This window comes from Haemaphysalis longicornis, unplaced genomic scaffold (assembly GCF_048455015.1).
Source record: "Haemaphysalis longicornis isolate Haplotype H1 unplaced genomic scaffold, Haemaphysalis longicornis Haplotype H1 scaffold_4, whole genome shotgun sequence".
NCBI lineage: Eukaryota > Metazoa > Arthropoda > Arachnida > Ixodida > Ixodidae > Haemaphysalis > Haemaphysalis longicornis.
The window spans coordinates 218,685,180-218,701,672 of NW_027526361.1; the positions used below are offsets into that span (position 1 = coordinate 218,685,180).

At 45.2% G+C, this 16,493-nt stretch overlaps 1 protein-coding gene across 1 annotated transcript in view; it reads right to left on the reverse strand.

Annotated features, from left to right (window-relative positions):
- LOC144179634 (polyamine-transporting ATPase 13A3-like) overlaps window positions 1–3,294 on the reverse strand; it is a 93,094-nt gene extending 89,800 nt beyond the window's left edge. The window contains exon 1 of the mRNA XM_077708051.1: window positions 2,802–3,294. Coding sequence (XP_077564177.1) covers window positions 2,802–2,913 — 112 coding nt within the window. The 5' untranslated portion in view covers window positions 2,914–3,294. The remainder of the gene's footprint in view (window positions 1–2,801) is intronic.
- Between the last annotated feature and the right edge of the window lie 13,199 nt (window positions 3,295–16,493).

Below are 16,493 nucleotides of genomic sequence, written 5' to 3' on the forward strand. Positions count from 1 at the left end.
TACAGCGTGTTTATCGCGGAAAGAGCAAGACGAGAGGGTAAGAGCGTGGAAGGAATTTACACGGCAGGAACCGCAGTAGACTGTAGTCTTTCAAAAACATGTTCAACGAAGTTAGCAGGCACGGGACCGAGCGTTTTCGCGCGCTGTTCTGTCACACCTTCTATGGAAGGAACAATGCCGCCCTGTGGATTGAGTATCCCAAAAATGTGGCCTATTTAGCGTATTGAGGGTTCACGCGGTAAAGGGAACGATGAAAACCAGTTCAAGACAAAGCAAGTTTTGGGAAAGCTTTGTACAAGCAATTCAGCTGGATGATTTGTGCGGCATAAGAACATTTTATGGCTTCTTCAAGGCGGATTTGATAACTGGAGTTACTCGCGATTAGTTAGACAGCTACACTGTGAAGTTCTTGCTGTGTTTTTTCCAGGCATAATAAAGCTTCCTCGGAGAGGGACAACATTCAATGGAAAGTTTTAGGTGAACTTGTTCTGTAAAGGCAACCGAACAATAGATACAGATTAGTGGTACAGTTTACCCCTGTAATGTGAGTACCTCGTCTAGATTGAGTGGTTTATGTCTTACCGATAAATGTAGCAGTAGTATTGTGGGAAAAGAAAAGGTGGTGCATATAGCTGGTCGTATGTTTTGTTTGAGAAATGTATACAGCTTCTTTAGAATACCAAGTGCGCGCGTACTGTTCTACCAAATCCTTTAAATATATTCATTTCATATCATTTTTTCCTTAAATACTATCCCAAGACATCTGGTGTGGTGAACGTTTCGATGGTTTAAAACGCGGTTGATATTTGACGTGTTCTTTTTCCAGTTATAACCGCCATTTTCATTTCGGAAGTTTTGAGAATTACAGTATTCATGTCCGTTGATTTTTATGCCCAGTTAATCTTGCCCTATATCTCTGTGGTGTCGTCGTAATGAACTGAGGCTAACATCATCATCTTAAATATCATCTTTGTAACCGTAGTTATCTTGAAATTTTTTATGTATGTGTGTATACACCTATTTTTTATTTATAAGTACTTATTGACTCAGATACCATAAGAGCACCGAAGGGCAACTTCGGGAGGTAACTTCAATAAAGCTTGTTGTTAGGCTAGTTGGTATCTTTACGTAATGGAACAATAGCGCTGAACTTAACATGACGACAACAGCGTAAAGAAAAAAGGACACACGAAATGGGAAATGCGAGATAACCATGCGGTTAATAAAACCCGAACAAACAGACAAAAACAGCCTATTAGTGGTGTACGAAAAGGCCGGAAAAAGACAAAGAGCAAGGGAGATAGAAAAAGCAGGCAAACACGACACATCGCTTATAGCGCTAACTTTAAGCTTGAATGTCTCAATCTCGCTCAAATCGTTTCATGAATGAAGCATTTAAAATAAATACAACAATTTCTATTGGTGGCTGGTTTCAAATCAAGATAACCAGACAGCTTCGACAAATAAAGAAGATGAAAACCGGCGAACGGGGAACGGCCTTGTTTATTCATTGTCAATACTATAGGTGTTCAAAAGAAGTTGCGCGACGCTTCTTTCGCGTATTGTCCCAAACACTATGTCCTTCAAAGTAGAAATTTTAGCGTTCGTTAAACTGTTTGGGCACTGGTAATGTAGTATATCATTGGTAGGCTTTTGGTAAAAACCATGGGGTATTTCTTGGGCTGCTCAGACTAACAAACATTGGTCCGTATTGTTGTCAAAAGGAATTACCTATACAATTAAAAAAAGCAAGTGAAAAAATGCATCAAACGTATAAATGTATTTGGGGCTGTTCAAACCAGCTACCACTTATCTCTTGCTTCATTCATGTCCACATTATTCAGCTGAAAGGAACCCTCATGCACTTTTGAGGCGATGCATACATACACAACTGAGTATTACCGTTCTTTCAATTAGGTATACACGTTGGATCGGTTTTATCACATAAAATTACCGGTGAAAAATGGCGTAGAACAGAGACAAGGCAAAAGCAAACAATAAAAGAAAATAATTCGGCTCCAGCTGCTGCAAGCCTAGCGGAAAACAGAGCGGAAAGCCTCAAAAGGCAGAGCAGAAGTGCGAACACGGAAACATGGAACATAAGTGAGAACTGAGAAAACCTGTATTTCATTCGCCATTGAAAGAATGGGAAGATAACGGCCGTTTGAAAACGTTTGCAGGGGGGTTAGCGCCACGCACTACAAGTTCTTGAAATGTATGGGGGTTAACCCGGTAAAACACTTCAGAAAAATTGAGTATAATATCTAGCGCTATGAGAGAGACATTGAGAGAGTGAATGATAGAGAAACCACGTTCCTTTGGAACTCTTGATTTAGGCTGAGGTAGAGGCGTCAGGAGCCCGGCCCGAGCACAGCGCTATGATGTTTCTGGTAGGCCCCTAAAGTGACCTTTTTTGTACTAGAAACGCGAGCTCTCGACAATGGCGCTTCCAGAAAGGATGTGGATTGACTGAAAGCATATTACGATATTTTGCGAAAGTTAGTCATTCTTTCAATCTTTCTTTTCAAGATGGTTTCATATTTTGAGAGGGATTGAAAGCAACCTTCAGTTGGAGACGTCGTTACTATCACCGCCATTCTGCACAACATGCATTACCGTCAACGTCAGCTAGCACATTGTGATTCGGCCTCTCATTTTTGCAAGTAAAGATGGTTTTCTATGACGACGCATCGGCAATGTAAGAATTCCGCGTGGAAAGAATGAACGGTGCGGTAGATCGCTTCCAGTACGATTTCTGCCCTTAAGGAGAAGAGCCCGTTAGACTGACAGTTGATACCTACTTTTTCGTTTACTGGTCGCTGGCGAACTGGGACCGACTTCGCGCAAATCGTCCTTTTCCGGCAAGCAACCCTGCGGGTGTTCAAACTTACTAAAATGCGGCTGGCGCAGCATTTGACGCCAACGTGCCAAGAAAGATCGCAGAGGCCCGGACAGAAGTCTCAGACTTGCCGAATATTCAGTTTCAATCTTCAAAGGCTTGCGCGCGTCCTGAGAGACGTCCACAGGAGCTCATCCACTCTGACCAGCCCTTAACGTTGCGGGACGATGGGTTGCGTGGTGCGAGGAAGGATCTACGTAGTCCTCCCGAGTCCAAGCGTGTCAACACAACATCAAACTGTCGCGTACTCCACTTGAGGTTCTAATAAATATGAAGTCTGATTCCGCGACAAATGGCGATGAACAGTCGGCAGAAACGTTTTTGTGAACGTGAACAATAGGAAAGGCCGAATGCGGAGTGTGCGCCTTAGAGACCCGGCTCCGTGTCATGCTCGCTTGCTCTGGCATTCTGGCCTTTCCGCATGTGTGGCTAGGGGTCCATCACTTGACGCCTCGCTGAACACCTTTCAAAAGGTGACTGGAACGACAAAGGTGCCGGTTTCCGGATGTGAAAAAAAGTAAACGAAAGGCTTGCTCGGAATGCTGTCGTCACCGTTTTAGCGTTTAACACTTGCAATCTTTCCGGTAAGAACACTGCACGCCCCGATCCCTGCCTGTGCCCAGCTCCAATGCGCCGGTTTCCCGTGGTGTCTACGGCATTGGATTTCTCTGTGTGACTCTGATATTGCTGGAATATTTGACAGCGGGCGCACGTATATGCAGAGATAGCTGCGCCATAGTGCGGAAAATATAATGCTAAGTAGATTCAAGTAGAAGAATGTACTTCGAATCTTGTTTTACCACCAGGCCTATCTTTGCTTATACTGATGCGAAATCTACAATAAGTTCTGGACTCTTTTTTTTCTGTTCAGCAGCAAAATTAAAAAAGAGGAATAAAAGAAGCACCACTCTGAATGCAAAGATAGTATAACCTTGTTCATTTGAACTTCAAAGAGACAGAAAATGTGATCGAATTACCCGAGTTGGAACTAGCGGAGGTTCGTTTGATTACAAGTACAGCACACAATACCAGTGTTCAGAACGGATGCGCTTTAGAGCTCTCCCTACTATAATCTAAGGAGCGAAATTTTAATAATTCTGTACTTCACAAGTGCAAACTACGCTATAGATAGTTTGAGATAAAATTCAGAGAGGTACGAGAGCACTTTCGGTCTACGGGACCGAATGCGCTGGTAGTACCGACTGCTCGAAGACAGCCATACCTCAGGAACAGAAGTAATAGACAGAAACACAGCAGTCGCAATGCTGGGGTTGAAGGGGTGGATGGTTTTGTGCCTTCTTCACATGAGCTATTTGTGAAAAATGCCACCACCCCCGGTATAGTCACTGGCTCTCTATGCTGTTTTAGAAAAGAAGTGTGCGCGGAGAGAGAACATCAGTACGAGATTACGTGCTGGTAATGCTGCGGTGGCGGTGACGCACCGAACATTGGCATTCGATTAGGATTGCTCAAAAAATAGTGTGTGCGTTCTGGGCAAGCTTGTCCGAATTAGGCCTGATCTGTATTTGAGATTGATATTGTGGAGAGATTCACCATGATATACACGTCACTTTGCGGGGACCAATGGGCCACTATAAAGTATTTGTCTGTTCAATTTATGGGAATTCGAATAAAAATGTTCGATCGCATTCAATTCTTAAAGACAATGCAATCTAACCAAATTTTTGCCGAATTGCCTAAATTAACCGCGCCTAATAACTAAGTTTTGAGGAAATAATAGCAAATTTGATGGTTTTCCGTTTCGTTTTAGGAGGCTGCTGTTCCTAATGAAGTCAAAGTACGCAGGAGACGACTTGTGTTTTCTGGTAGATATCCATGCCAGAGGCAAAAAACATGGCCGCAACTTGAAAAAAAAACGTGGTTGAGTCATGTATTATATGAATGGGTAAAACACCAAAGTGAAATGCGCCTTCACAGGAACAGTTAAATGGCTTTTGTGAATCGATGAGAACTTTCACATCGGTATTTATATTTCGTCGGTATGGCACCGATAGACGAGTCAACATTAGACACTGGATTACGGGCGCCGGAGCTTTGCGTAAATACGATTGAAACGACTGACGCTCGTAAACGTATGAACGAAACCAAACGGATTGTCAGCGAATCGTCTGGTGGAGTCACGGTCCGCAACAGCATAAGGAGAACGATTTTCGGTCGACAGCAGTCACGTGGGCGTGCTTGGCAAGCAACGGCCTGCTATCGGGTCCATTCGCAAAGCTGCGACCACTTCGGTCCTGCTCCGTGGTGCGTACACCAGACGCTTCCGTTGCGACGAGCTCAGCTTGTCGAATGTGAGAGGCAGAGTTCGTAGCGTGGACCGTGAATGCGTAAACGCGTTCCGCTTCTCGCAGGCGCGTCTCTCGTCATACCAAAGCGGTCAGGAGAGCGATATTTGCCAGTCGGCGTCGTTGCCTTTCTGTTTTAATTCAACAGTTTTCTTGCACGGGGCCACGGTGGAGTGCACGGAGGGATCAGACCCGCGGCATACGAGGCGGATGGATAAACACCGTAGCTTACGCTGCTATACGACGACGACGACGGCGAAGATGATGGTGATGATGATGATTATTGGAGGCCATCTTTTTGTACCGGGACGTCGGTTGTCACCAGCCGAGTTGCTTGTGTTATTTTACGTTTTTGTCTTATCCTCAACTAACCTAATGGCTTTGCACCCCTCCTCCGGTTTGAAACTTCCATCGCCCCGCCCCCTTTCCAACACTTGCACACCTGTTTACCTCCCCTCTGCTGTTGTAAATTCCAAGACCGTATATTACTCTTCCTACGTCCCACTCTCTTCCCTACTTTTCTTCCACCACAGCTACAGTCGTCTCTTGGTCTCCCCTATGACCCTGCAGTTGCGGCTCACGCTCACACCAAATCGCAAAGCGTCCGTCAACGTCGTTTCCCCATATGCTGCCATATCGAGGCGCCAACTATCGGCACTCATTAGCGTCATGGCGCACTTCTTCACCTCCCCTAGATCACACCACCTTCTGAATAGAGAATGTTATAGGGAAGGATATAAGGTGCGTTCGTACAGCTATTAGAGCTTGATTATTTAGCCCAGTTGGCAGAGCGTTTCCCACCTCCCGTTGCGGCCAGCGTGATCGTGGGCTCGAATCCCAGCGCAGCCGCGCCAATAGAACTTTTTATAAAGATGTCACTTCCGTGACGGATATGAAATCGGCGAGGTCATGCTGGAGCCCGGTAGAAAACACTTTCGGGCTTAAAAACCGTTTTCCTCTTTCAAAGAGTGGAATACCTGCTAAACACGATCATATGTGCTTATGAGTTTCTGGAAAAAGTTTTCCCTTCATTCATATTGCACTGCGTTATCTGCGTGTTATTTATAGCTAAAAAGCCTATTCTTCCGCAAGCTTAGTAGTGACCTCGGAAAGACTTTATCTGTCCCAACGCGGGGCTTAAAATAAATGTCAATATTTACGCAATGATAATTAAACGTGCTGAAAGCGCCCTATTCAGCATAGGTATCAAAACACTGGAATAAGTACAAGAATATAGCTACCTTGTACAGATGGTCAATGCTAATCCCAATCACGAGAAAGAAACCCGGCGCCGAATAGGTTTGGGTTGAGGCCCACTCGGCAGGCACTCAAAAATGATGAAGGGTATGCTACATATATCCATAAAAACAAAAGTATTCAACCAATGAGTTCTACCGGCAGGGAAACAGAGTGGGCACCGAGAGACGGTACTAGAAGAAGGGGAAGGCCATTGACACGATCGAGAAACGAAATAATAAAATTCCGAGCACAAGAATTACCTGCGGCAGCTCATGACAGGGGTGGGTGGAGGTCAGTGGGATAGGCCAACCCAACGAGCCTTCTCAACTAAAGTAGTGCAGGTGCTGCGGGTAAAGTGCTTAAATTTTGCCTCAAATGTACCCGCCGTTTTCTTCGCGCTGAAAAACGGGGACATGTATGACAAGCGCCAGCGGTTCACAAAATTTCGAACTCTTAAAACTATATAAACCGCTTGGCTTTCGAAAACGGTGGGTTACGCCGCTACGAGAGCCGCTACGACGGAACACCGCGTGCCTCTACTTGGGTCCAGCATGTGAGCTACGACGACAAGGCAAGCGCCTAAAGTGCTCTGCACATAAAAGGAGCACACATAAGCCACGCAAAAACGAGAGGCATATCTGCTGCGATGAGCCGAAAGTGTAACAGAGTCCCTTTAAAATAAATAAGGCTGCTTGCATAGCCAATATAAGTTTTACGTTCTTTCGGAAGAAATTTTGTTCAAAAGAGAATCTTTCCTGACTTTATTGCAAAATTTCTGAAAAAGCTACAGTACTCTTCTCATTAGAAACATCTAAAAAAGGCATGCGTCAGAAGCTCTACTATCCATTTTTATTCTTGCGGTATTATTCAGGTTTTTCAAATACCTATATACCGATATACTGATTATTATTCAATATTTGCTTTCGTTAAAGCGTAAAGCTAAATTGCCTCTACACAATTTAACTTCATTGTAGATGTGCGAATAGAAAAAATGCTTTTCCGTGCAACTGTCAGAATATTCAGTATGTATTCTCGTTTAATTGGCTGTCTTTGTGGTTGTGAGCAAGTTTTTTTTAGTAAATGTAACATTTATACGGTATTATATTAATCAGCAGCCTATCGACCTTATGCAAGAACTGGCGCCCTCTTGAGGTGATCGCGTGCGCTTCCGTCATGTTGGGGGATTCCCGGATCTCCGGATACCGCAGTATACATGATAGCCCTGGGTTAGGGACGCGCGCGTCGGCATCTATTGTTGCCTAAGATGTACAAATACTGCCGCGTAACATGCTTTGCACAAAGATGATCCGAGGACGACCACGGAATTAGCGTAGACATTTTTTTATTTCTCAGCAAAAGCATGATTCGAGGCCGGCGGGAAGCCGCTTGCGGGTGTCGACTTCCATTAACGCAGTAATATTATAACTAGATCGCATGCATAGTCACGAAACGAATATTATGTTCAGGACTAAAAAGATGCCAAAGTGAGCTACTTTCTTGTCCTGTATTGGCCGCGGAGCACTCCTTCTTGTTGGTAATTAGGGCGCACTGCATCGGTCAGCTGGTACTTTGTCATGCGGAATGCTTTTGGAGTCTGCCGCTTGGCTTTACACGCCCGCTTTTTCTTTGTATTCTGAATGTTCGGTGGGATTCTATGGAAGTACTACGCAGTCTTTCGTTTGCCAAACGTGACAGGACATTAGGGATACGGTTGAGCTATAACCTTCACGTAGCGCCATGAGTAGCGAAAGTAACGTCAGTAAGGTCAGTAGAGGATGTCAAAAACCCCTTCCAAGTGTCCAAGCCCCGAACGACCTTACATTAATAGTCACACTCCAGTAGCTCTGAAGACTTATTAATTGGAAGAGAAAATATTGTTCAATGGGACTGCAGAGGCCTTCTGAATAACCTTGACGACATGTACGAGATTCTGCTTGCTAATCAGCCAAGTGTAATGTGTGTACAGGAAACACATTTGAATTCCAATCACAAATTTCTTGAATAGTTACATGGTATTCAGAAGGACTGGGATGGCTGCACACACTTTTCTGGTGGTGTGGCAATACTCGCCCGGAAGTCCTTAGCATGCCACCCTGTCACTTCGAGCACTGTCCTTGAGGCTGTACGAATTCGCACAATAATATTTAATTGGTTGATAGCGGTATGCTCCATATACATTCCTCCTGATCTTGCACTTTTGAGCTCTGACGTCGAGGCGCTGATTGACCAGCAGCCCGAACCATACATCCTCACAGGTGCCCTTATGTACACAACTCTCTTTAGGGCTCTTCTCGCACGGATACCGGAGCTCGCCTGATAGAGAATTTCCTTACATCTTCAGGAGTATACCTCTTCAACAAGAACAAGCCCACATACGTTAATATAGAACACGACACACACTCATATCTTGATTTGGCTATTGGCTCCGCAGTTCTCTTTCCTCTTCTCGAGTGGGGTGTGGGCACTGACCCATATGGCAGTAACCATTTCCCCACCACACTAACATATATAGGTAAAGACCCACGCAGTCCATCTTCCCAGAACACGTTCAGTGAAGCAAGGGCTAATTGGAATACATTCACAGAGACATCCAAACTACACTATACAACCATAAGACACCTACACATTGAAGAAGCTTTCTAACTACGCATGGCGCACATCCTCGACGCCCCCGAAAAGAGAATTCCCCGCGCCTTTGGTGCCCCGCGCAACCAGAGAAGGCCGTTGTGGAATGAGGACTGTACGCGGGCGCGAGAGGCCCAGAACAAGGCGTGGGGTATCCTTCGTCGGTACCCCACGTCGGGTAACCTCCTCTTGTTCAAACGGGCAAAGGCGTTTGGAAAACGTGTGCGCCGTGAGGCAAAAAGAGATAGCGCTCATTCATAACATCCATAAACTCATACACAGACACACGCAAGGTATGGACACGAATACGTAAACGTAAAGGACAACAGACACACAGCCTGCCCCTGGTCAGTACAACAGGGGCACACTGGAAGACCAGGCTAACACACTCGCACACTTCCAAACCATGTCCAGTTCAGCACAATGCACGAACACTTTCCTGAAGCATAAAGCATCTTGTGAAACGAAGTACCTACGCGACAACAACAAATCACAGACTTCTTAAAATTCCCTGTTTTCACTACATGAACTGAGGTCTACTCTGAGCACATGTAAACCCTCAGCTCCAGGCCCAGACAACATTGCGTACACAATGATACAACACTTACGCGCACACACATTTTAAGCACTCCTTTATTTATACAACAAAGTCTGGATTTCGGGGCAGACTTTGCTTCCTAAGGGACAGCTTGCAAAGTCTTGGAGGAAGGCTATAGTTGTAGCTTTCCTGAAAGAGGGGAAGGACCCATCCTCTCCTGCTAGCTATCGTCTCAGTGCCCCTGACAAGCTGCCTGTGCAAGCTTTTGGAGAAGTTGATTACCCAGAGACTTGTGTACTTCCTGGAGTACAATGATCTTCCCGAAAGCTTCCAGGCAGGCTTCAGGGCGGGGCACTCCACCAACGATCAACCTGTTGCGTTGGAATCCTACATAAAAGATGCCTTCATTCAGAAACAGTTCTGCATTGCAATCTTCTTTGATGTGGAAAAGGCCTACGACACGGCATGGCGATACGGCATCTTGAGTGACCTGAAGTCATTCGGTGTTTCGGGCAACACGCTTAACACCCTTTCTAGCTACACGTCAGAACGAACAGCTCGTGTAAGAATTGGTAGTGCACTTTCTAATGTACAACCGGTAAAACGCTTGTCTATAACAGCGATTTCAACTTCAACCAGCTACATCCGAAAACTGCCGAAACATACTCGTTCCAAACATGTCGGAGGCAAAAGCGAAGGGCTGAGACTTCAGAATTCTGCAGTAGTTTTATTCAAATCCCGCTCCGGCGGGGCAGGATAGGGCTGAGAGTACGAACGCTGTGTTATAGACAAGCCTTTTACCGGCTGTACATGTTCAGCAAAATGGCGTGCCTAATGCGGTGTTTTGAGCTGCACGCTCTTTATAGAAAAAATGAACTCGCTCCGTAAGGTATTGCCACCAAGCAATTTCTTGTTCAGTGTATGTAGATGATGTCCCAATATCATTGATATTATGTAATATGTCAAACTGTGAACGTCAAGTCCAGGTCGGCGTGAACAAACTCGGTGTCTGGGCAGTCACAAATGGTTTTAAGCTGAAGCCCGGAAAAAGCACTTGCGTCGTGTTCACCCATGTGCGCGGGATCCATGTGTACCCTGACATTACTATAAACGGCGTCTCGATTGCTGTTACAAAAGAGCACAAGTTTTAGGCCTAATATTCGAAAACAAACTAACATTTCTTCGGCATCTGAAAATGCTAAAGCAAAAATGCCTAAAAGCTATGAATATCCTTTAAGTCGTCCTTAACCAGTTGTACGGTGCAGACAAACAGCTTCTCCTGCGTCTTTACACACACTGGTAGCATCTCGCTTAGACTACGGCAGCGTCGTGTATGGGTCGGCAACGAAAACGGCACTCAAAATGCTTGACCCCGTTGTTGATTTGGTCCTTCGCCATGCTTGTGGCGCCTTTCGCACCATCCCTGTTGAAAGCCTCTATGCATAGTGTCATAAATGGTATTGTATCACCAGATGGTATACACTGACATGTTGTATGCCTCTAAAATAATTTCTAGGACCAATCATACTTTCAATTCTACCTTTTATTATGCATTTTTGCAGCAGCTCTTTTTAAACCGTCCAGCTATTACCATGCCGTTCACTCTCAGTGTGAGAGCAGAAGCTGCTGAGCTAGGGGTGTCATTTCCACACATCAACAAGACACCCATCATTGATTTTATTGCACCATGGCAACTCAGGGCTATTTCTTGTGAGCTGTCCTTTGTGGAATTCGACAAAAACAGGGCACCAAGGGCAGCTATTATGCAGCATTTCCTCTTCCTGCAGGAGAAGCACCAATGGGCAAACTTTTACTGCGACGCATCAAAGACAGCTGATGCTGTGTCTTGTGCTGCGCTCGGACCTAAGTTAAACATGGGAAAAAGAATGAACTCCCACAACAACAAGTTTTTTACGGCTAAAGCACATGGCATTTTACTTCTATTACATCACATTGTCCAACATCAAACCTTAAAGTCCATAGTCCACACGGATTCTCTAAGCGTTGTACGTGCAGTTTTGTCCAGAAAACTCTCGAAAAATTATGTAATCGATGTTGTTTTTAGGGCCCTTAAGTCGGCATACGCCTCAAGTTCTGAAATAACACTATTTTTGGTTCCTAGCCACTCTGGATTAGCCGGGAATAAAACCGCAGATCAAATGGTCACTGATGTTACACTCTTGAATGCAGTGGACATAGCAGCGGTGCTGTACACAGACATGAAGCCACACATCAGGCACCAACTTCGCAACACATTTCAAACACACTGGAGTGAACGTAATAAAACCGCACTTCGGATCATGCACTAGTGACTCACACAACAGACACATTGAAGTTACCTCAGCTAGGTGGCGGGTAGGCCACACACATGTATCACTCACACCTGCTCACTAGCTCTCCAAGATTCGTGTGTAGCAGGTGTGGGGAGGGCCAATCAGTAGTCCACGTCCTTATCACATGCAAGGCAATTGACACCACAAGACACAGACACTTCAAAGAAATATACAGGCACCAGATTCCGGTACACCCTTCCTTGTTTTTTGGGTGACAATGGCATGGCTTCTGTGCAACGCGCTTTTTATTATTTGCCTGCTGTAACTTTTTAAACCTCATTTCCTATCATGCGTAATCAAAACTGGCCCTATACACCAGCCATCACCATTGCGTTTAATTGATTTAACGTTTATTCTGGGTTACACAATTTAGTACCCACTGTACTTGTTATATACTTTTGTTTGGCGCTCTTTGCCCCGGCTGGCCTTGCGCCCAAAAATACACCTATCATCATCATTTTCTCGCGTTGAAATTTCTGGGGGGTTATTTTTGTTTCATATTGCAGTTAAATAACAGTGCCTTTCTTCAAAAATTTTTAAGAGTAGACTGATTAACGGAATAGCTTGTTTTTTTTTCGCCGTAAGAGGCAATGAACAAAGCTATTTACCGGCAGGGCCCCTTCGTTCTTTTGTAAATTTCGCGTGAACCTAGGCACTGCTTTTGTGATAAGCCAACAGAATATGAATGCAATTATTATGAAATAAAAACCTAGTCGGTTATTATTTTTCACCCGGACATCGGATATAAATTGCGTGGAGCGAAGAGCTTAAATCGCTCTTTTGAGTGATATCTAATTATTTAGGCAGTACTTTACGTTGTATCAGCTTGGGGACATTCTGGGGGAAGTTCTGGGTTGGGGACATTCATTATATAGTTTTTAACGAAAGGCGCTAGCTGGCACTGCTGGCCATCACCGCCTCATGGTCGTTGAACGTCTGAATCCGAAGGGAGCGCCAATATTCCACCCAATATGAGGGGCAGACGCCAAAATAACGTTATAATCAGTTCGGAAATTTAGAACTTCGAACTACAGTGTAGCAAAAATGAATCGCCGCGATTCATGTCTTCTGCCCTTACTGACATAAATGAGGGCAGAAGGTTAGAGGCATCTAATACAAACGGCGCACCGTCATCAGAGGAGACCAGCCGCTCTTTTAAAGAAAAAAACACCTGGACTCAACCATGATATTTTTCAGCCTTAAAGGCGGAATCCGCACGTGAAAGAGCATATCACCGACCCTCTAACTTGAGTCTTCTACTTGCAATTCAAACCATACCAAATACGCACATTGTGCGCACCAGAAAAACTAAATAGCTGGAGGCAAAAGGTATTGGCTGTAGCCACCTAACAACGATACCGACCATTCTACCTGCATGATTCATTTCGAGCCGAAAGAAAAATTCGAGATAAAACTCGGTGAGTACAGCATCAGCAACGGCGTAGAAGAGGTAAGCAAATAGCTGCTCTCATATCAGGTATTGTAGGTACACGGGCGTGCGCTACGCAGAAGATTGGACGATGGTCTGGCAGCGCATAACAATTTCTGTTGCCAAAAGCGAGATTAAATGTGTTAGCATTCAGGGAGAGTTAGAAGGGGGTGGCTGGAGAGGGACAGTCAACGCGCTCACAGGGCAAAAAATAATTGCTGCACGGCACCTCATTCGGGTGGTCAGGAAACAACAAACCGATACAACAGATATACAGGATCACTGTACTTTTCTGCCCAGCTTTTTTGCTTACGCCGCGGTATTTTGTTCTTCGCGCTGATAACCTTTTTTTGTCAGTCAATGTAGTACAATGCCTGACTTACCCCAGTAGAGGTTTTGTGATTGGAACAAAATGAGGTTTTCTAGTGTCACCGGCACGCCATTTACAGGTTGAGCATCGATAGAAAAAAACATGGTTTTGATATTCCTGGCGAAGGTAGACAGGTGAAACCCTAATATGGCTGCGCTCATTATCATGGTTACAGTCCACCATTTATCCGTCGTAAAAGTGGGCGTCTGAAAGTGTTCTTTTAGTGAAAATGCTGCCGGTACGGTTGTACCACACTTCCGGTACGGCAGTTTTGTACAATAAAATCTGCTTGCTTTGTTTGAGTGAAGAGAAGAAAAAGCTTAGCCAGATACCAACAGATAGTAAAAATTGCTCAGGACACTCCAACCACGTAAAAATGAAAGGGCTGAAGTACATTTGTTCAAATTAATGGCACTGAGCGTTTTTCATAGCTTAACGCTCCGCTGCGGAGGGCTTCGGCCTTATGAAGCTTGAGACGCTTTCTTGCCGCCTGGTGTTGTTGCAGGGCTTCGTCTCTTGTCAGAAGACACGCCCTTTATTTCAACTCGTAGTTTGAACACCTTCATCCTTTAGTCATATGAGGCACTTTTTCTCGTTATTTTCCACCATCGGACGGTCTTCAATTGGTGCTTTCTCTGCGCATTTTGCGTTGACGATTGATTGTAGGGTTTAACGCGCCTAGGCTACACCACGGCTATGAGGCGGGCTGTAGTGGAGGGTTCCGTATTAATTTTGACCACCTCATAATCTGTAACTTTCGCGACAATGTCGACGCACCGGCGTTTTCGCTTTTTGTCTTCATTAGAAAAGAATCCGCCACGCCCGCGATCTCACCCGCCTTTTTCAGCTCAGAAGCACAACGCCTTCACCACTGTGCCACCGAGGCGCGTCCGCGCATGTTTGTTGGTGCTCACTCCTAAGGTCTTGTACTTTAGGAGGTGTAAAAGACTGCAGATATTGCTGCCTGTCTCTTCAATTGTTTTTCTGCGTTTTTCCACTCTATTCCATTATGGGCGCTACACTTGGATTGCCGGCCGCGTTGTGCACCCACCGAGATTGCGGTCGGCGACACTGTCGAAGTTTAGACTTCATGACCATGCGCACAGCGGCGTGACTCGCTGTTGCCTCAAGATACTACACTGACGTCTACGCGCTATGCAGTGTGGTTTTAACGCGTCTGGATAGGCGCAACGCTGCAACACGTGGACCTTTGCGTTGTGTGTTGGCGTTGAGCACCGACCAACCAACCTCTGTGGCTGCCATACCCACAGCAAATAATTGCAAGGTAGTTTACGTAAGAATTTTTCGGGTTACGATAACATTGTGCCTGAATCAGCGTTCATGAAGCAGCCGTGAACGTTTTGAATTTGAGCCGGAATTCTAACCTTGGGACCTGAAGAAATAGAAAAGTGGGGCTGAGGGACTCTTGGGAGCAGTGGCATGCTGGACTAGAAGCAAATAAACAGAGGCAATTAGCCAGCACGGCTAGTTCGTTCTTTAAGCTCGCCGCGGTGGCTCAGTGGCTAAGGCGTTGCGCTGTTGAGCACGAGGTCGCGTGTTCGATTCCCGGCTGTGGCAGCCGCTTTTCCGATGGAGGCGAAAACCAAAAAAGACTGTGTGTACGAGATTTCGGTGAACGTTAAAGGTCCCCAGGTGACCGAAATTAACCCGGACCCTTTTCTACGGCGCGCCTCATGGCCTGCGTTGCGCCGTGCGTTAAACCCCACAATCATCAATAGTTCGTTCTTTAACATATCTTCCGGCAATAGACTGCTTCAGCACGAAGTGTACGCTGTAGGAGCAAAATATTTCGAACGCATAAATTACTTATCGCGCACCCATGCAAAGTAGTAAAATGCTGGTGAGCCATCAATGCAATTTTTTTAGTGAGAAAGCACCACGTAACTTCGCTAGTCGAAAATCTGTCGTCCATAGCAAAAACATACGGCCTACGAATGGCTCATAAAAGATGGCCGACAGCTTAACTGGTCGGGCTTAACTTATTTTTTTACATTTCTCGAGGAAACGTCACGCGGTCAGCGACTTTCGAGGCTTTGTGCACCTACTAGAGGAAATGTGAAAGGTGCCGTTGCAGTGGTGAAGCCTCGCACAATAATGACAATTACACAGTAAGTTCAAGCCGTGCTGGAGGCACTAAAAAACCAGGGAGTAGAGGGGACCTACATAAGACTTCTAGACGACTTCTAGAAGCCCTGACAGCATAACCCTCTAGAAGCAAAGCGATGAATTCCAGGTCCGAAAGGGAGTAAAACAAGGAGATAACATCTCGTCAAAATTATTCTCAGCTTGACTGGAGGGGTGTTAAAAAGGCTTGACTGGGAAAACATAGGATAAAGAATAAACTGGGGATACTTGAGCCATTCAGCTTTGCGGACGCTATAGTATAGATGAATGAGACTGCAGAACACCTGCAAACCATGCTTGAAGCATTAGAATGAGAAAGCAAAGCCCTGGGATTAATAATGGATATCAATAAAGTTAACGTAATAAGAAATAAGCATGTTAAAAACCTCCTCTTCGGCTTAGGAAACGAAAATCTACAAGTAAAGGAGTACAGCCACCTAGGACGCATGGTCAATTGGCAACCCAACATCGAAAGAGAAATCCGGCAAGCAATAGTTATGGTTTGTGGAGCATTCAGCAAGCACTCCCAAATAGTGAAGTGTAAGCTACTTCTGCCACTCAAAAGAAAAATCTAAAACCAGTGCACACTGCTGGTTAAGACGCGCGGAG